General features: G+C 42.1%; 1 protein-coding gene across 2 annotated transcripts; it reads right to left on the bottom strand.

The window, feature by feature from the left end:
* Positions 1-9,865: 9,865 nt before the first annotated feature.
* LOC139447192 (uncharacterized) lies at positions 9,866-16,903 on the bottom strand. Of its 2 annotated transcripts, XM_071228408.1 has the most exons (6): positions 16,738-16,903; positions 15,669-15,843; positions 13,374-13,498; positions 12,174-12,270; positions 11,316-11,444; positions 9,866-10,052 (listed from the first exon to the last, which is right to left on the bottom strand). In XM_071228408.1, exons 1-6 carry the CDS (start codon positions 16,775-16,777, stop codon positions 10,046-10,048), a joined length of 573 nt encoding a protein of 190 aa, XP_071084509.1. In that variant the 5' UTR covers positions 16,778-16,903; the 3' UTR covers positions 9,866-10,045. The 2 variants fall into 2 exon arrangements, with proteins under 2 accessions (XP_071084509.1, XP_071084510.1); XM_071228409.1 differs by lacking the exon at positions 9,866-10,052 and having other exon boundaries at positions 11,312-11,444.
* Positions 16,904-16,974: the final 71 nt, after the last annotated feature.

Genomic DNA, 16,974 nt, shown 5'->3' with positions numbered 1-16,974 from the left:
TACGATAACAGTAAGTGAAATATCAAAATATTGAAAAACAGACTCCGTGTCCCTTATGGGCCACCGTACAATATGAAGTATTTAATCATAAATTGTGTACTGTCACAATTTGGATATTGACTGTTGTGTATCTATCTATTTATATCTCGGTGAACTATTTATGTATAATGTTACCATGAGCCTAGTGCGAGCTTCGGGTGTTTTACAAGTATGCATATTTAAGTGACGACCGGACAGTTCTCCATAAATATACAAAGTTGGAAAACCCCGGTTTCATGTGTGTAACCGTACTATAGCGCAAACACCAAGTTTCTCTTCATAATGTACAACGTTGCGAACACTTGGTGTTAGCTTTGTAATGCTTAATGTTTTGAATATGCACCTCGAGGCATCTGTGTTGCTATGAATCATTGCAAACAAATGGTGGCTTCTGTGTAGCTAAACAACGTTGCAAACAACTGGTGGCGTGTATTTAGCTATACAACGTTGCAAACAACTGGCGGCGTCTGTGTAGCTATACAACGTTGCAAACAACTGGCGGCGTCTGTGTAGCTGTACAACGTTGCAAACAACTGGTGGGGTCTGTTCAGCTATACAACGTTGCAAACAACTGGTGGCGTCTGTGTACCTATACAACGCTGCAAATAACTGGCGCCGTTTGTGTAGCTATACAACGTTGCAAACAAATGGCGCCGTCTGTGTAGATATACAACGTTGCAAACAACTGCGGTGCCTGTGCAACTATACAACTTTGCAAACAACTGGCGGCGTGTATGTATTAGTACAACGTTGCAAATAATTGGCGGTGACTGTGTAGCTATACAACGTTACAAACAACTGGCGGCGTGTATGTATTAGTACAACGTTGCAAATAATTGGCGGTGACTGTGTAGCTTTACAACGTTACAAACAACTGGCGGCGTCTGTGTAGCTATACAACATTGCAAACAACTGGCGGCGTCTGTGTAGTAATACAACATTGCAAACAACTGGCGGCGTGTATGTAGCTATACAACATTGCAAACCACTGGAGGCGTCTGTGTAGCTATACAACGTTGCAAACAACTGGTGGTGTATGTGTAGCTATAGAACGTTGCAAACAACTGGCGCCGTCTGTTCAGCTATACAACGTTGCAAACAACTGGCGGTGTATGTGTAGCTATACAACGTTGCAAACAACTGGCAGCGTCTGTGTAGTAATACAACATTGCAAACAACTGGCGGTGTATGTGTAGTTATACAACGTTGCAAACAACTGGCGGCGTGTATGTAGCTATACAACATTGCAAACAACTGGCGGTGTATGTGTAGCTATACAACGTTGCAAACAACTGGTGGTGTATGTGTAGCTATAGAACGTTGCAAACAACTGGCGCCGTCTGTTCAGCTATACAACGTTGCAGACAACTGGCGTTGTATGTGTAGCTATACAACGTTGCAAACAACTGGCGGCGTCTGTGTAGTTATACAACATTGCAAACAACTGGCGGCGTGTATGTAGCTATACAACATTGCAAACAACTGGTGGTGTATGTGTAGCTATACAACGTTGCAAACAACTGGCGCCGTCTGTGTAGCTATACAACGTTGCAAACAACTGGGGGCGTGTATGTATTAGTACAACGTTGCACATAACTGGCGGTGTCTGTGTAGCAATACAACGTTACAAACAACTGGCGGCGTCTGTGTAGCTATACAACATTGCAAACAACTGGCGGCGTGTATGTAGCTATACAACGTTGCAAACAACTGGCGGTGTGTTTTAGCTATACAACGTTACAAACAACTGGCGGTGTGTTTTAGCTATACAACGTTGCAAAGAAATGTTGGCGTCTGTGCAGCTATACAACGTTGCAAACTTCTACGTTAGGGGGCACGGGTGGCCCAGTCGTCTAAGGCGCCGCGATTCGCTGTGCAGGATGCGTCCCTTAGGTACGCCAGAAACCTATGATTGTGGGTTCGAATCCCGGTTCGCCCCGATTATGTTTCTAGGTTTGTCAGCACCATACCCGTGCTCGTAGGTTTCACCGAAGTGGTAAACGTCTGAGACCTGCATCACTCCGGGCTTTCCTCCCACATTAAGCTGACACGCCGTGATATAACTGGAATACTGTTAAAAGCGGCGTAAAACCCAACTCACTCACTCACTTCTACGTTATCTGAACACCTGGTGTACGACAGGGACGTTATACAGTCCGACCCGTTATCTGGAGATCCCTTATGTCGAACTCGTTGTCCGGTCCCGACCACCCGTATATAAATCCATATAATTCGATACAAATATACACTGCATGTAAGCGTCAGAGAAGGTGCGTTCATTATAAACGCTGTTCTCTTAAATGAGGTCAAGTTTCGTCTCAATCAATCATCCAACACAAATGCTCCAGACAGCCGGTTTGTTTGTTTGTTTGTTTGCGCAGCACTCAGGAATATCTCAGCTATATGACGGCGAGCTAAAATAGTCGAGTCTGGATCAGACAATCCAGTGATTGACATCATGAGTATCTTCGCAATTTGCATACGATGGCATACATGAACCAAGTCAGCGAGCCTGACCATCCGATCCCGTTAGTGGCACGGATTGCTGAAGACAAACAGGCTTATCAAGTCAAATCTCTATGAAATATATTGAATATCGCTACAATGACTGGTAAACATCAGAAACTCGGTCGTAATCGTTAATCAAACACACATTGAGAAGCAAGATACCGGCAATGTTATGTTCTCACACATATCACTCAATACAAGTTAAAGGACACCCGCATAGTATATGACTATAGTTATCGTGTCCTGTCTTGACATATTAACAATACTAATGTAAAAATACCGGGTGTTCTTCTCAAGTTGTACGCAAGAAACAATACAAGCGTGTATCAGTCTCCATACTCAGCCTGAGACCAAATTCCGGCTGTGTATCAAAGTGCTCACCTAAGGTAATTATTAATAATTTTATATTATTATTTTATAAAGCTGCAATATAATTACCCGATCATGGAATATACCATTGTTGGAAATATGATAGTTTCAGTTACAATTTCTTCTGACCACTGCAGAAAGGCACCTTCAAGTTATATCATTGGTATATTTAACCGAGAGATCCGTAAGGAAATGCGTACAACTTATTGCTATTTCGGGCTTAGTATGGGAGACAAATACACACGGTTGTCTTAATCTCAAAACAAGCGTCCGCCCGGAGAGCGGAGGGTCCGGGGTTCGATCCCCGACCGCGTCATACCAAAAGACGTTAAAAGATGGTACTTGTTGTTACCCTGTCTGCGCTCGGCATTAAGGGGCTAAAACAAGGACTGGTCGGCTCGGAGTCAGTATACTGTGTCTGAGTGGGGTAATCATGTTAAACTGCGGCATGGTATCTCAGTGAGCTAGCACTATAAATCGCCGTCAGTCCGGACTAGTACAAGCAGCCACACAAACACACACACACGTACATGCACGTCGCTATATAAGTGCAATAATCTTGGACGCGACGTTAAACCCATTTCACCTCACTTCATCTCACCATAGAAAACAATGCTTTGCAGAACTGGAAATATAAATGAAAATAATGATGAATCACATCACATCTGGTGATGTATTGTCGCAATTTTCACATTTTCATTGACCATGTTTCCTATCGATCTTCTCTTCGTCCCTTGAGCGATATGATGTAGTTTTTGTCTGTGCTTAACCCTATACACAAATATCAGTGTAATGTCAGCATGTGCGCTTGAGTAAGTGAGTTAGTATGGTTTCACGCCGCTTTTAGCAATATTCCAGCAATATCACTGCGGGGGGGACACCAGAAATGGCCTTCACACATTGTACCCATGTCGGGAATCGAACCCGGGTCTTCGGTGTGACACGGGAACGCTTTAACCACCAGGCCACCCGACCGGGGAGGCGAAGGGAATTAACTCTCAGCATTCAAGCATTGCGTAAAATTGTTTACTGGACTACGGAAGTTCTCAGGTAAGAGCATCTGCGCATGTGTCGTGCAATTTGACCGCTGCAAGGAGAAATGTATCAATTAGACCCAAGGCGCGGCAATGCTCGTTAAAAATAATCTCCTGCTGAGGCCTGTCCCACGGTGAATGGTCTCGGACACAGCTGTTACACATTAGCAATAACGTGTGGTGACATATTGTCTGACCTGAAATTGCTTGATCATTAGGTGTTACCCTTACCACGATTATGTATTCCAACATGGCAGATGAATAGACTCCGATAGCGCGTGATTCGTCCACAGAGAACAGCTGTCCGGACAACAGAATGCCGCTGTTCCGTTTACCCCCATCGGTATGTTCACATAATCACACTGCGATGTCACACACGGAAATGGAGTAACTTTAAGCTGGTCCAATCAACCGATATTTAAGGTGTTAATAAACCTAAAGGAGCAGTAATATGGGAGATGATAGCTAATTCGGCCAAAAATATGTCCCGTCGAGGGAAATTGCTCACTGCTGGTTTGAACAGCGGCCGGTTTTATCGTGGCTGTTAGCCTCGCCTTCCCACCTAGTTTCTATTATCAGCGCTCGATTGTCCGCTGTTTGCGATCTCTTGACCCACTCTCTAAATAAACAGTATCGTTGCATTGCTTAAGAGGCTCTGCTATATACAGGAATACCCGCGAAAGACAACAGCTCCATTGAGTCAACAGAGCACGATAACCGATCCGAGCCGTGTCACAAGACGTTCTTTAAGATCCGGACAAATCGGTCTCCCTGACGTCGTCTTGTTTATGCCCTCTCGAGGCAAGATATGCCAATATACACACAGTGATCGTGGAAACAACATGGTTAAGTGCATTGTGCAAATCAAATAATATATATGTAGTGTTTTAAATGTGTTCATTAAAAGTTTGTCGAAGTTGAAGTTCACTTTTTAATGTTATGTCCTTTATATGATGATCTTAGAAGTATTTTACTTGTAGAATGTATTGTTTTAAATCCGTTATTTGATAATATTAGCGTTGATGACGCTTTCTTTTATATTTTAAAATGTAAAGAATTTCAGCCTTTGTTAGCCAGTACACTTTAAAAGACGTTTAAACGTAAGCAATCATTTCACTAGTCATTTAGCGAGACATATAAATTTTATTGTCAATGTATTTTATAGTATATAATGTATACAATGTTTTATTGTGTCTCATAAGCCTAATGGCTTGGTGTTACTTTTTAATAAGTATTCTCGACATACTCGTTAATTCGACATACTCTTTTGCAACCAACCATGTCGGATTAACGGGACTTGGCTGTATATAATTATATGACATGGTAGATGAAATTGTAATATATATGTTCATATGGGTTTGTAAATTAATTGGTAACCTGCATAAATTACACATATTCATTCATGAAGATCTGCCGTGATCATCTTAATAACTTGGTACAGTGCATTTGCCAATCGAATACACGTATGGTATATTTATCCATGAATAACAGATCGACCTAATCAAACGTGGCGTAGATAATGAAAGGTCCCCATAACACATTTGTTCTCCGTTATAGATCTCACCTGAGTTTCTTTGATGTCAAACATGTCAAAACACATCGCTAAAAAGTTTAAAACCAAAAGGCTTGCTGGGAAATGTTACCTGTATCGAAGGGTGTTTGTATACTACTCAAAAGAAGTGAAGGATCACCCGATTCTTTCATATTGGTAATGTTAATCTGTCATGGCATGAGAGATTAATTATTGTAATATGAAAGAATCAGGTGATCCATAACTTTTTTTGAGTAGTATATATTGTGTATGAAAAGACACGACGATGAGATTCTACTAACGTCATTCATTTAACGTCATTCTCAGATTGGGGTATTATTGTATACGGACATAAAGTCCTAGTTGTTATGCTTACTGATGACACTGCATTACTCAGCGCACACCTGCAGGTCTACAAGTTGCTCTTAACACTGTTACACGGCATGCTTATGATTGGAGTGAGTGGGTATGGTTTTACGCCGCTTTTAGCAATATTCCAGCAATATCACGGCGGGGGACACCAATATGGGCTAAACACACTGTACCCATGTCGGGAATCGAACCCGGGTCTTCGGCGTGACGAGCGAACGCTTTAGCCACTAGGCTACCCGACAGTCCCCTTATGATTGGAGATTAGCTTACAATGCCATTCAAAGCCATGGTGTTATATTCAGTAGATTGAATTCCCAACATAATCTATTCATATTTCAACTGGGTAGTGTTCCTATTAAAACATCAGATTGAGTAACGTGGGGGGACTCATTCTAATAGGGCTGGGGCGAGTCCCTATTTACTACCAGGGTACCCACCCCCCTTTTACCCGACCCTACCCGGGTACCTGCTGTAGGTCTCAAGGGATAGGTACAAAATGTCAGATTGGGAAACGTTTGACCGTACTCTTGTCAAAATGTATTTAGATACACGTATAATCTGATCTGGTCATGCATACACTGACGTTGACTGATGTTTTATCATTATGCAAACATATAGAGTCAGCGGGAATGTGTGCATAGTCGGAAAGAAATGTGAACATTTGTCACTTATAGTGTAACCATAGATACGTTTTGCCATTAAACAATATAATCACGTGACTAACCACAGGTCCGGGTAATCCTGTGGGTACCAAGATCCTACTCAGTACCCACCCGAAACGAGTTACCCGTCTCAGCCCCACATTCTAAACACTAAATTGACATGTACAAATATGATGGTGCGATGTTGCCAAAACGCAAGGCGCACAGTAAACTCACTCAGATCTGTAGGATTAAATAGCTATGATCTCCACCCCATTGTATGTGTTAAAATATGGCACACAATTGTTCTCTCTACTAGATTCTATGTGTGTGAGCTGCTAGGCGGCATACGTGGTAAGGATACGATTCAGATAGAGAATGTTCAACGGTACTTTGCCAGAGTCATCCAAGGTCTAGACCAAAAATCATCAACTGATTCGACCATAGCAAATCTTGATAAATCCAATGAAATCACTTATAGCATTGAATTTTCTGTCCCCTTTGACACTAATGTGATTGACAAGATTGGGGAAAAACATGACAAATATGCGGACCTCGCTTTCGAAAAGTCACGCTTGCATCCCAAGTACCAGGTTGTCCAACTCCCCATTGTTCTCGGTGCCTTAGGTTTGGTACATCCCAATCTGTTGACTGACATTGGGGGGCTACCCGGGTTTGCTACCAGGAATACAGCCCTTCTGATAATCTGGGTAATGCAGAAGGCTGCAGTGTCGGGGAGTCTTCACATTCTCCGAAAAGTTCTGGGTGGTTTTGACTAGGCAGCGCTCCCTGGGAGAAGTCCCATTCGCTGTCTGGGCTGCGTGTAGAGGGGGCAGGGGCGCTGAGCTGATCTGATAATGAGCCTTACCAGCCTGACTGTGCCAGGATCACCCAAACCCTCTTTGCTACAATTTTTATTTTAACCTGTAGATAATAATAATAATAATAATAATAATAATAATAATAATAATAATAATACAGCGACTACAACATATTGGGAACGTCAGGCAATAGTAAATTGGACAAGTAGACATTGCGTCGATGTATTGAGATTATTTGAAATAGTTTCCTCCAGGGTTCATTTGCGACAATTATCGGATCTTAAAACCATGTTTATCGATAACACTATCCATTATATACAAAAAAATTATCTTCATCACATTGGACTCGTGAAGATCCGGGGTAGAATAGGTTTGCAGCAGCCCATGCTTGCCGCAAATATCAACTATGCTTGTTGAAAGAGGCGACTAACGTGATCGGGTGGTCAGCCTCGCTGACTTGGTTGATGCATGTCATCGTTTCCCAATTGCGTGGATCGATGCTCATGATGTCATTCACCACCGTCATATAGCTGGAATATTGTTGAGTGCGGCGTTAAACAAACAAACAAGCAAACAAAGCACGAGTGACCCTTGTTCTGAACACCTGATTCACCTGCAGATCTGCTGAAGTGTGATTCTCTGTTCAGTTACAAAGAGTAGACCAACTCATCGCCTGTAGATCTACTGAAGTGTGATTCTCTGTTCAGTTACAAAGAGTAGACCAACTCATCGCCTGCATATCTGCTGAAGTGTGATTCTCTGTTCAGTTGTGCTTGTGATGTGACGTCACGTATTGCTCAGATCGGTGTTCTTGTGATGTGACGTCAGGTATTTCGCTCATTGAAATGCTTGTGATGTGACGTCTGGTATTCCGCTCATAGGTGTTCTAGTGGTGTGCCGTCAGGTATTCTGCTAATCGGTGTTCTTGTGATGTGACGTCAGATATCCCCCTCATTGTTATGCTTCTGGTGTCACAGCAGGTATTCCGCTAACCGTTGTGCTTGTGATGTGACGTCAGGTATTCCGCTAATCGTTGTGCTTGTCATGTGAGGTCAGGTATTCCGCTAATCGTTGTACTTGTGATGTGACGTCAGGTATTCCGCTAATCGTTGTGCTTGTCATGTGACGTCAGGTATTCCGCTAACCGTTGTGCTTGTGATGTGACGTCAGGTATTCCGCTAATCGTTGTGCTTGTGATGTGACGTCAGGTATTCCGCTAATCGTTGTGCTTGTGATGTGACGTCAGGTATTCCGCTGATTGTTGTACTTGTGATGTGACGTCAGGTATTCCGCTAATCGTTGTGCTTGTGATGTGACGTCAGGTATTCCGCTAATCGGTGTGCTTGTGAAATGACATCAGATATTCCGCTAATCGTTGTGCTTGTCATGTGACGTCAGGTATTCCGCTAATTGTTGTACATGTGATATGACATCAGGTATTCCGCTAATCGTTGTGCTTGTGATGTAACGTCAGGTATTCCACTCATCGGTGTTCTTGTAATGTGACGTCAGGTATTCCGCTCATTGTTATGCTTGTGATGTGACATCAGGTATTCCGCTAATCGTTGTGCTTGTGAAATGACATCAGGTATTCCGCTAATCGTTGTGCTTGTCATGTGACGTCAGGTATTCCGCTGATTGTTGTACTTGTGATATGACATCAGGTATTCCGCTAATCGTTGTGCTTGTGAAATGACATCAGGTATTCCGCTCATTGTTGTGCTTGTGATGTGACGTCAGGTATTCTGCCTATCGTTGTGCTTGTGATATGACATCAGGTATTCCGCTCATTGTTATGCTTGTCATGTGACGTCAGGTATTCCGCTGATTGTTGTACTTGTGATATGACATCAGGTATTCCGCTAATCGTTGTGCTTGTGATGTTACGTCAGGTATTCCACTCATCGGTGTTCTTGTAATGTGACGTCAGGTATTCCGCTCATTGTTATGCTTGTGATGTGACATCAGGTATTCCGCTCATCGGTGTTCTGGTGATGTGACGTCAGGTATTCCGCTAATCGGTGTTCTTGTGATGTGACGCCAGGTATTCCGCTCATTGTTATGCTTGTGATGTGACATCAGGTATTCCGCTCATTGTTATGCTTGTGATGTGACATCAGGTATTCCGCTCATCGGTGTTCTTGTGATGTGACGTCAGGTATTCCGCCTATCGCTGTGCTTGTGAAGTGCATGCAGAGAGAACTGTGTTGACACAAAGGAAATAATTTTGTGTCAGTCATACTTACCCGAGAGTAAAGACCATGAAATAATCTATCAATATATACATCTATCCAACATTTCAATGTAAACATGTAATGAAGAAGGCAAATATTGTAGAAGTGAGTGACTGAGTGAGCATTGTTTTACGCCTCTTTTAGCAATATCACGGCGGGGGACACCAGAAATGGACTTCAGACATTGTATCTATGTCGGGAATGGAATCCGGGTCTTCGGCGTGACGAGCGAACGCTGCAACCACTAGGCTACCCGACAGCCCCTATTTTAAAAAAGTAATGGATACTTTCCACTGACAAACCAAGGAACTTACAGGAAGTTGGAACATCATTTTTATTTTATCAAAGAAAGAGAACACCATTAAACAGAGACAACATGCGATATAACCAGTGTCGCGTCTTCTGGATTGACACGTGTTATTCGAGACCATACAGTGTACGGACAGCTTCGAAGGGAACCAGAACCTTTTTCCGGAAAACGGTCATCAGCCATAATTCAGTATCTGAAACGAAAAAATATACATTTAATTATTAGGAGGTAAATGAATGATAAATGGTAACACATCAACAACACAGATATTATTTAATGGCGACCAGAGCCCCCTTCCACAAAGCGATCTTAGCACTAAGGTGATCGTAAGTGCCATACTCTAACATAGGTTTACGATTATCGTAGCGCTAAGATCGCTTTGAGGAACGAGGCCCTGATAATATGTCAATTTGTCAGTGTGCCATAGTACCCCAGCCACTGGTTTACCTGGCCCAGACTCGATCTTTTTCATGTTTGTTTGTTGTTTAATACCGCACGCAGCAATAGTCCATCTATATGACGGCGGTCTGTAAATAATCGAGCCTGGACCAGACAATTCAGTGACTGACATCATGAGCATCGATCCACTCAGTTGGGGTACGATGACATGCATCAACCAAGTCAGAGAGCCTGACCACCCGATCTCGTTAGTTGCCTCTTACGACAAGCATAGTCGCCTTTTAAGACAAGCATTGGTTGCTGAAGACCTATTCGGCCCCGGATCTTCACGGGTCTAGTTGGGATAACGTTTACTACGGGGTGAAGCAACAAACACATGATGCATAACCAGGGATGAGGAGGTAACCGGAGTCAGCGAGTCAAACGCCGCCTCAGCAATATTGCAGCTGGACCGGCATTAACCAAAAACGTAATAATATTTTAAGTGAGCCCATTGTCAAGTCTGGGGTCATATTCTGTAGTTGTATTCTAAATATATGCTATCATCTTTAATATAATGAGATAACAGAAAAAAATTTGCCTGGGGTGAGTTGCTTGTGTATTTGTTAACTAGGGTAGTGATTGCGATAATATTGAGACAAAACAAATTTGTGTACAGTGAAACGTCCAGGGTTTTTCCGTGATCCAGTTCATGGTAAGAATGTTTACAGCCAATCAGAGTTGCAGCTCACACTCATTCAAATTACAGTAGAGCTAATCCACTGAAACATCATGCCATTATTCAACAGGAATACCCTGTCATTAAATCCGAGCCGATCAGTTTTGTTTTATCCCCTTAAGGCCAGCACCGGGCAGGAAACGACACTAAGCATCTTTTGATGTCGTATTACGCGGCTAGGGATTGAAACGCCGATCCTGTGCTCTCCGGGCAGATGCTAGATGCGTCCACTAGACCACGGACGAGGTACTCAGGTACATCGTGATGATTAGCCTCTTAACAAGTAATAACTGCACATCTGACCGCTTCAGTCGTCACTCCCGCTGTGTTGCAACTTACATTCGGTACCGACAGTCGTCCATGAAGACGCTGTATTCAATGCCAGCCATGCCCCGAAGTAGAGATGCTGTGTCGGTTGAACACTCAGGTCGGTTGCTGAGGCTGTTCTCAATGCAAACAGGCTCTTGACTGAAAAGTGGATAATTAATCGGTTGCATTTGATCAATCATATCAATTACAACGTCTACTTTAACAATCAGAATAAGTATGACGAAAACTCCATCATGTACAAGGTGCTGTCACACTGAAAGAGTATTGTTGATTGCGGGGATAAACAACATTCATTCACTCACACGCAGTTTACCAATCCTTGTATCGCATTCATAACCAACCATGCCATTCCGAGAAAAGTTCAAAGCCACATTGGCGTATGAACACGAGAACCATTTTTAAAGGAACAATTCCCATATTCTTACCGAGTCAATAGTAAGACGTAAGCGTTTCAGCTGCGCCCGCTTTTTCCTGTTGTAGGAAGTGGGAACCTCCCTTAATTAAAATATACTTTTGTTCAATAAATATTTAACATGTAGCTGAACTCATTTACTCTCAGGGGCGGTCGGGTAGCCTAGTGGTTAAAGCGTTCGCTCGTCACGCCGAAGACCCGGGTACAATGTGTGAAGCCCATTTCTGGTGACCCAAGCCGTGATATTGCTGGAATATTTCTAAAAGCGGCGTAAAACCATACTCACTCACTCACTCATTTATGACCAGCTTCACATCTTTTATCCGCAAATTATTCAGAGAGATCCAGGTGACCATATGCATATATATCGGATAGCAACCTCACGCTTTCAAAATTCGAACACCGAACTTTATAATCTATCTACATGAAACCCCACTATTCAATCATAATCTTACCGGCATTTCGCTTCATAGTCCCTGGATTCCATGTGACAATTACGTCTCGCTTCCACCGGGCCACCACTGCTAAGACATGGTTCCGACTGCACGAAGGCTTAAAACACAAAGGTCATCCAGTACTATGTGTTTGGGACGGGTACCACCGGTGGGGCAAGATACACTCGCCTTTTTGCGAACACTATCATCACTGTTTTTAGTGATCCCTCATCCTATCATATGGTCGGAATCGTACAATCGACCTTTTTTATGGAAATGGGAAGGGCTTTGTCGCTTTTATATATGCTTATAAAATAAGAAAACTTTAAAATGAAAAATATATTGCAAAAACATCAATATATAGACTTTAACAACGTTACATGAAGATTCTTATAGTGAGTGGGTGAGTGAGTTGGGTTTAACGCTCCTTTGAACAGTATGGCTGAGATTTTGTATTCTGAAAAGAGAGGTGAAATTTTATTTTTTTTATTTTTTTTTATTTTTTATTTATTTATTTATTTGTTAAATTATTTATTTATTTATTTGTTATTATTTTTATTTTATTTTTTATTTATTTTTTTATTTTTTGGGTGGGTGGGAAAGAATGTTAAAATTTTCTCACTGTTTCTCACTAAAACATAATAACCGCACAGATCTAGGTCATTTTGAAGCAGAAAATTTATTGAATGTTTGGTATCGTATTCAGGTGCGTGGGACATTGCCCATAGTGTGCCTCACTTGTCTGTGCGGTACAGACTCCATTATTTACAGGTCGGTGCCATTTAGATGCTATTTAGCAGGGCGTCGGGGTAAACTAATAATACAACATATCAAAACCAATCAAATATATACCATACACGAATGTGTAGCTAAACTTGTCATCTCCATGTACGTGCAATCAATCGATACCAGTACATTATGCATGTAGTTTGAGCGTGCACCAATGTATGGTCGAGTTTGATTACAGCTAATTCAAGCTGAGCGTCCAAATATTTGAAAACACCTGAAATTCAGTAGTTAGTGAGTGAACTGGATCAAACCTAGTTTTCGGTTTTGTCACGACGTGTTGACCAGTACAATGAAGGTGGAAAGACTAAACTGGCATAGTTCGTTGACGTTTTGAATTCGTTAGAATCCGCGAAGACGTTTAGTTTTCTTTGTCGTCGTTTGCATCATGCTACCTGGGGCATCTGTGAATTACTTTGAGTCTCTGATCATTACCTTGTTGGTTGGCACAGATGTAGGTGTAGACGGCGGTGAAGAACGGCACATCGAGATCCAAGCTGCTGACGCACATACCCCAGGCTTCATCGATCATGTCTTTGTTTCCTCTCAGTGTAGCCGCCCTGTACCATCATCATCATCATCATTATTATTATTATCATTATCATCATCATCATCATCATCATCATCATCATCATCATCATTATTATTATCATTATCATCATTATTATTATTATTATTATTATTATTATTATTATTGTTATTATTTACAGATTAAAATGAAAAAATGCATCAAAGAGAGTTTGGGTGATCCTGGCACAGTCAGGCTGGTTAGGCTCATCGTCAGCTCAGGGCCCTTGCCCCCTCTACACGCAGCCCAGACAGCGAATGGGATTTCTCTCAGGAAGCGCTGCGTAGTCAAAACGTTTAGGAGAATGTGAAGACTCCCCAACACTGCAGCCTTCTGCATTACCCAGATTGTCAGAAGGGCTGTATTCCTGGTAGCAATCCCGGGTACTCTCCCAATGTCAGTCAACAGATTGGGATTACCAAACCTAAGGCCCAGAGAACAATGGGGAGTCGGACAACTTGGTACTTGGGATGAAAGCGTGACATTTCGGAAGCGAGGTCCCCATATTTGCCATGTTTTTCCTCAATCTTGTCAATCATATTAGTGTCAAAAGGGACAGAAAATTCAATGATATAAATGATTTCATTGGATTTATCAAAAAGGACAAGATTAGGTTCGTTGGCCTGGATACGTCTGAGGCTGTAAATGGGTCTATTCCAAAGAATATTGTATTTATCATTTTCCATGACGCCCTCTACATATTCCGGGTCGTACCATGGGGGGACCTCTGTGTCAAAACCACAAGCATGGTGAAGACGGTAATACAATGATCGAGCTACACCATCATGTCGTTAACGATACTGTGTTTGTGCCAAAGCTGGGCATCCACTGACAATGTGTTGGACAGTCTCATTAAATTCATAACATAATCTACATTTCATATTTACATTTTGATGCAAAATCACACATTGACGTTTTCGAGTGGGAAGTGACTGGTCCTGAGCAGCAAACAGAATGCCTTGAAGTAAGTCTGTTTCACTTTTCAGGCCAGACGCCTTCATCCAAGCGAAGGACTCTGCAGGATTGCTGATCTTCTCAACACACTGCACATAAATTCGATGCAGTGGTCGTTCAGATAACCTCTCCTTGAAAAACTGAGTCTGGGCCGACTTGATACGGCACTTCATTTGGTTGACACTCATTTATGTACCGTCCAGCAGTACAGAACCATCAACAAAATCAACATTGACATTGAAATTATGTCCCACATCCTTGGCTCGTTTAAGAAAACTGTGGAATGCCTTGTTTTCATCAGGAGTCTTGACATGCTTCACAAGAGGATCATCAGACAAATAAATGTGTGCAAAAGTGCGCAAAACAATTATGTCATGAAGAGCCTCCACGTTAATCCAACCACGTACTCCTATTATAATAGGTAAATATAAGTGATTGAGGGTAGAGGGAGGGTGGAGAGATCTAGTGTCTGACATGTTTCTTTGTGAGAGGGTGTAAATACCCTTAATTTTTTGGTTCGTCCTATCAAAACACACAAAAAATATGAATGGACGGGTACGCTTAAGTATTTGTGGCTTAAACTTTATTGCGAGCGTTCAGCTCTGAACTCCAGATTTTCTTAAGTCTGCATTTGTATTCGGCCCGAAAACTCTTTAATTTGATATGGGCATTCTGGAGTTTATCCCTAACCTTTATGTACCTAATTTCGTATAGGCCTGCCCTTCCTTGAAATTATCAATTTCTTCTACCTTGCCACGATTCAGATGAAGAATGTTGCATTTGTCGAGTCCAGAGGTCATACTGATATCATCAGGGAAGGACTCGACAATAACAATCTGTTTTTTAGTGTTGATTCTGATTTGGCAATAAGTTCAAGGTCATCCATGTAAATGACGTGAGTAAGGAGTGTTGGGGATCTGTGCTGAGGAGGTACATAACCTTCCTCTTTGCTTAGAAATAAAACAAATCAACAATATATAACAGTGTAGTGTTGGTCGGGTAGCCTAATGGATGAAGCGTTCGCTCACACGCCAAAGACCCCGGTTCGATTCCCGACATGGGTACAATGTGTGAAGCCCATTTCTGGTGTCCCCCGCCGTTATATTGCTGGAATATTGCTAAAAGCGGCGTAAAACCATACTCACTCACTCACTATAACAGTGTAAAAAACAGAAAACAGAAAGCAACATCAATACAGTTCGACTTACGAACAGTCTAGATTCAAGGCCCCATCAGTAACCAAAGTGTTGAGACCGTCGCCTCTCATTATCTCCCTGACAACGGTGAGGTTGTTCAGCGTCTGTTGTTCCAGCTCCTGGCACTGAGCCACGTCTACGGGAGGAACCCAGTCTCTCTTCCGGAAGTGGCGAGTTGCAGCTGCAGCTGTGCATCACGCATGCATATCAACAGGTTACATTACTGAGCACATTTCATATACAACTAGGAAAACAATTTGCGTATATATTTAAAAAACAGGGTGTTAATTATAATTTGCACTGCATCCCTCTTAAAAATAATGCAGTTCTTATAAAGACTCATGTCAACTGACAACGACTAAATTTATAGTCATTTCTGATACATGGAGATTTCGTTTTACTGCGGTAAGTACAATGCATCCAGAAGAGTGAGAGAGTATGGTTTAATGCCGCTTTGAGCAATAGTTCCAGCAACATCAAGACTACCCCACCGCCCCAGTTAGTGAGTGAGTTGCGTTTAAGCTTTTAATATTTTCCCCATATATCACGGCGTGTGAGCTGAATGTGGGTAGGGAGCTCAAAGTGATCATAAGGCCTTTTTAATCCCACGAGTACGCTTATGGTGCTGACAAACCAAGTACCATAATCAGGACAAATCCTGGAATCATGAGTTTCTGGCGCCTATAAGGGACGAAACTCTACACACAGAAACATTAAACACGTTGTTCAAACGTTACTAGGCTCAAAACAGTCTACGAAACTTAAGGTTTAAAAACTCCACTATGATGCCCATATAACATACATTACCACCGAATAACAATGACTTGTTTGCTTCATTCTAAGCCACCATCAAATATGGGGATATACTTTCTTTTGCCAGGCAGTTTATTACGTTTATAAACGTGGACATGAAGTTAACAATATTGTCCAAGTTATGTATTTATTCTGTGCTGCTGTGTATTGATCGCATGAACATTATGTAAGAGGGAAAAGACTCGAACAAGTGATGCAAATCGTTCAATCACCATTGTGTTTTGTCTGTAATGTCTAATGGTTTATAAAAAAAATCAAATAAACCTACCTGTGAAGGCAAGAAGGACGAGTACACGGGATATCGTCATGGCTTGAACAGAGCAGTTCTTGATCCTGGTCTGAAAGACAGCAATACGTTTAGTGGTCCTTCTCCCACAAAAAGCGAAAACCTATCAGTTGCACGCGAACGTAACACCACTCAACTCTGGCACAAACAGATTTCAAATCATCGACATCCTGTATTTATCTAACATCACCACATCCTATGTCAAAATTACCTTATAAT

Source organism: Haliotis cracherodii, unplaced genomic scaffold, assembly GCF_022045235.1.
Source record: "Haliotis cracherodii isolate W230 unplaced genomic scaffold, xgHalCrac1.p SCAF_7, whole genome shotgun sequence".
NCBI classification, from domain to species: Eukaryota; Metazoa; Mollusca; class Gastropoda; order Lepetellida; family Haliotidae; genus Haliotis; species Haliotis cracherodii.
The sequence above is the reverse complement of the archived record's forward strand: the minus strand, read 5'-3'. Positions and strand labels throughout refer to the sequence as shown.

Bases quoted from the DNA above. Each gene is read 5' to 3' on its own strand.
- LOC139447192 (XM_071228408.1), bottom strand. From the start codon at position 16,777: ATGACGATATCCCGTGTACTCGTCCTTCTTGCCTTCACAG. The intron at 15,844-16,737 runs GTAGGTTTATTT...CGTGATGCACAG, and splicing joins CGTCCTTCTTGCCTTCACAG to CTGCAGCTGCAACTCGCCAC. The intron at 13,499-15,668 runs GTAAGTCGAACT...ATGATGGTACAG, and splicing joins GCCTTGAATCTAGACTGTTC to GGCGGCTACACTGAGAGGAA.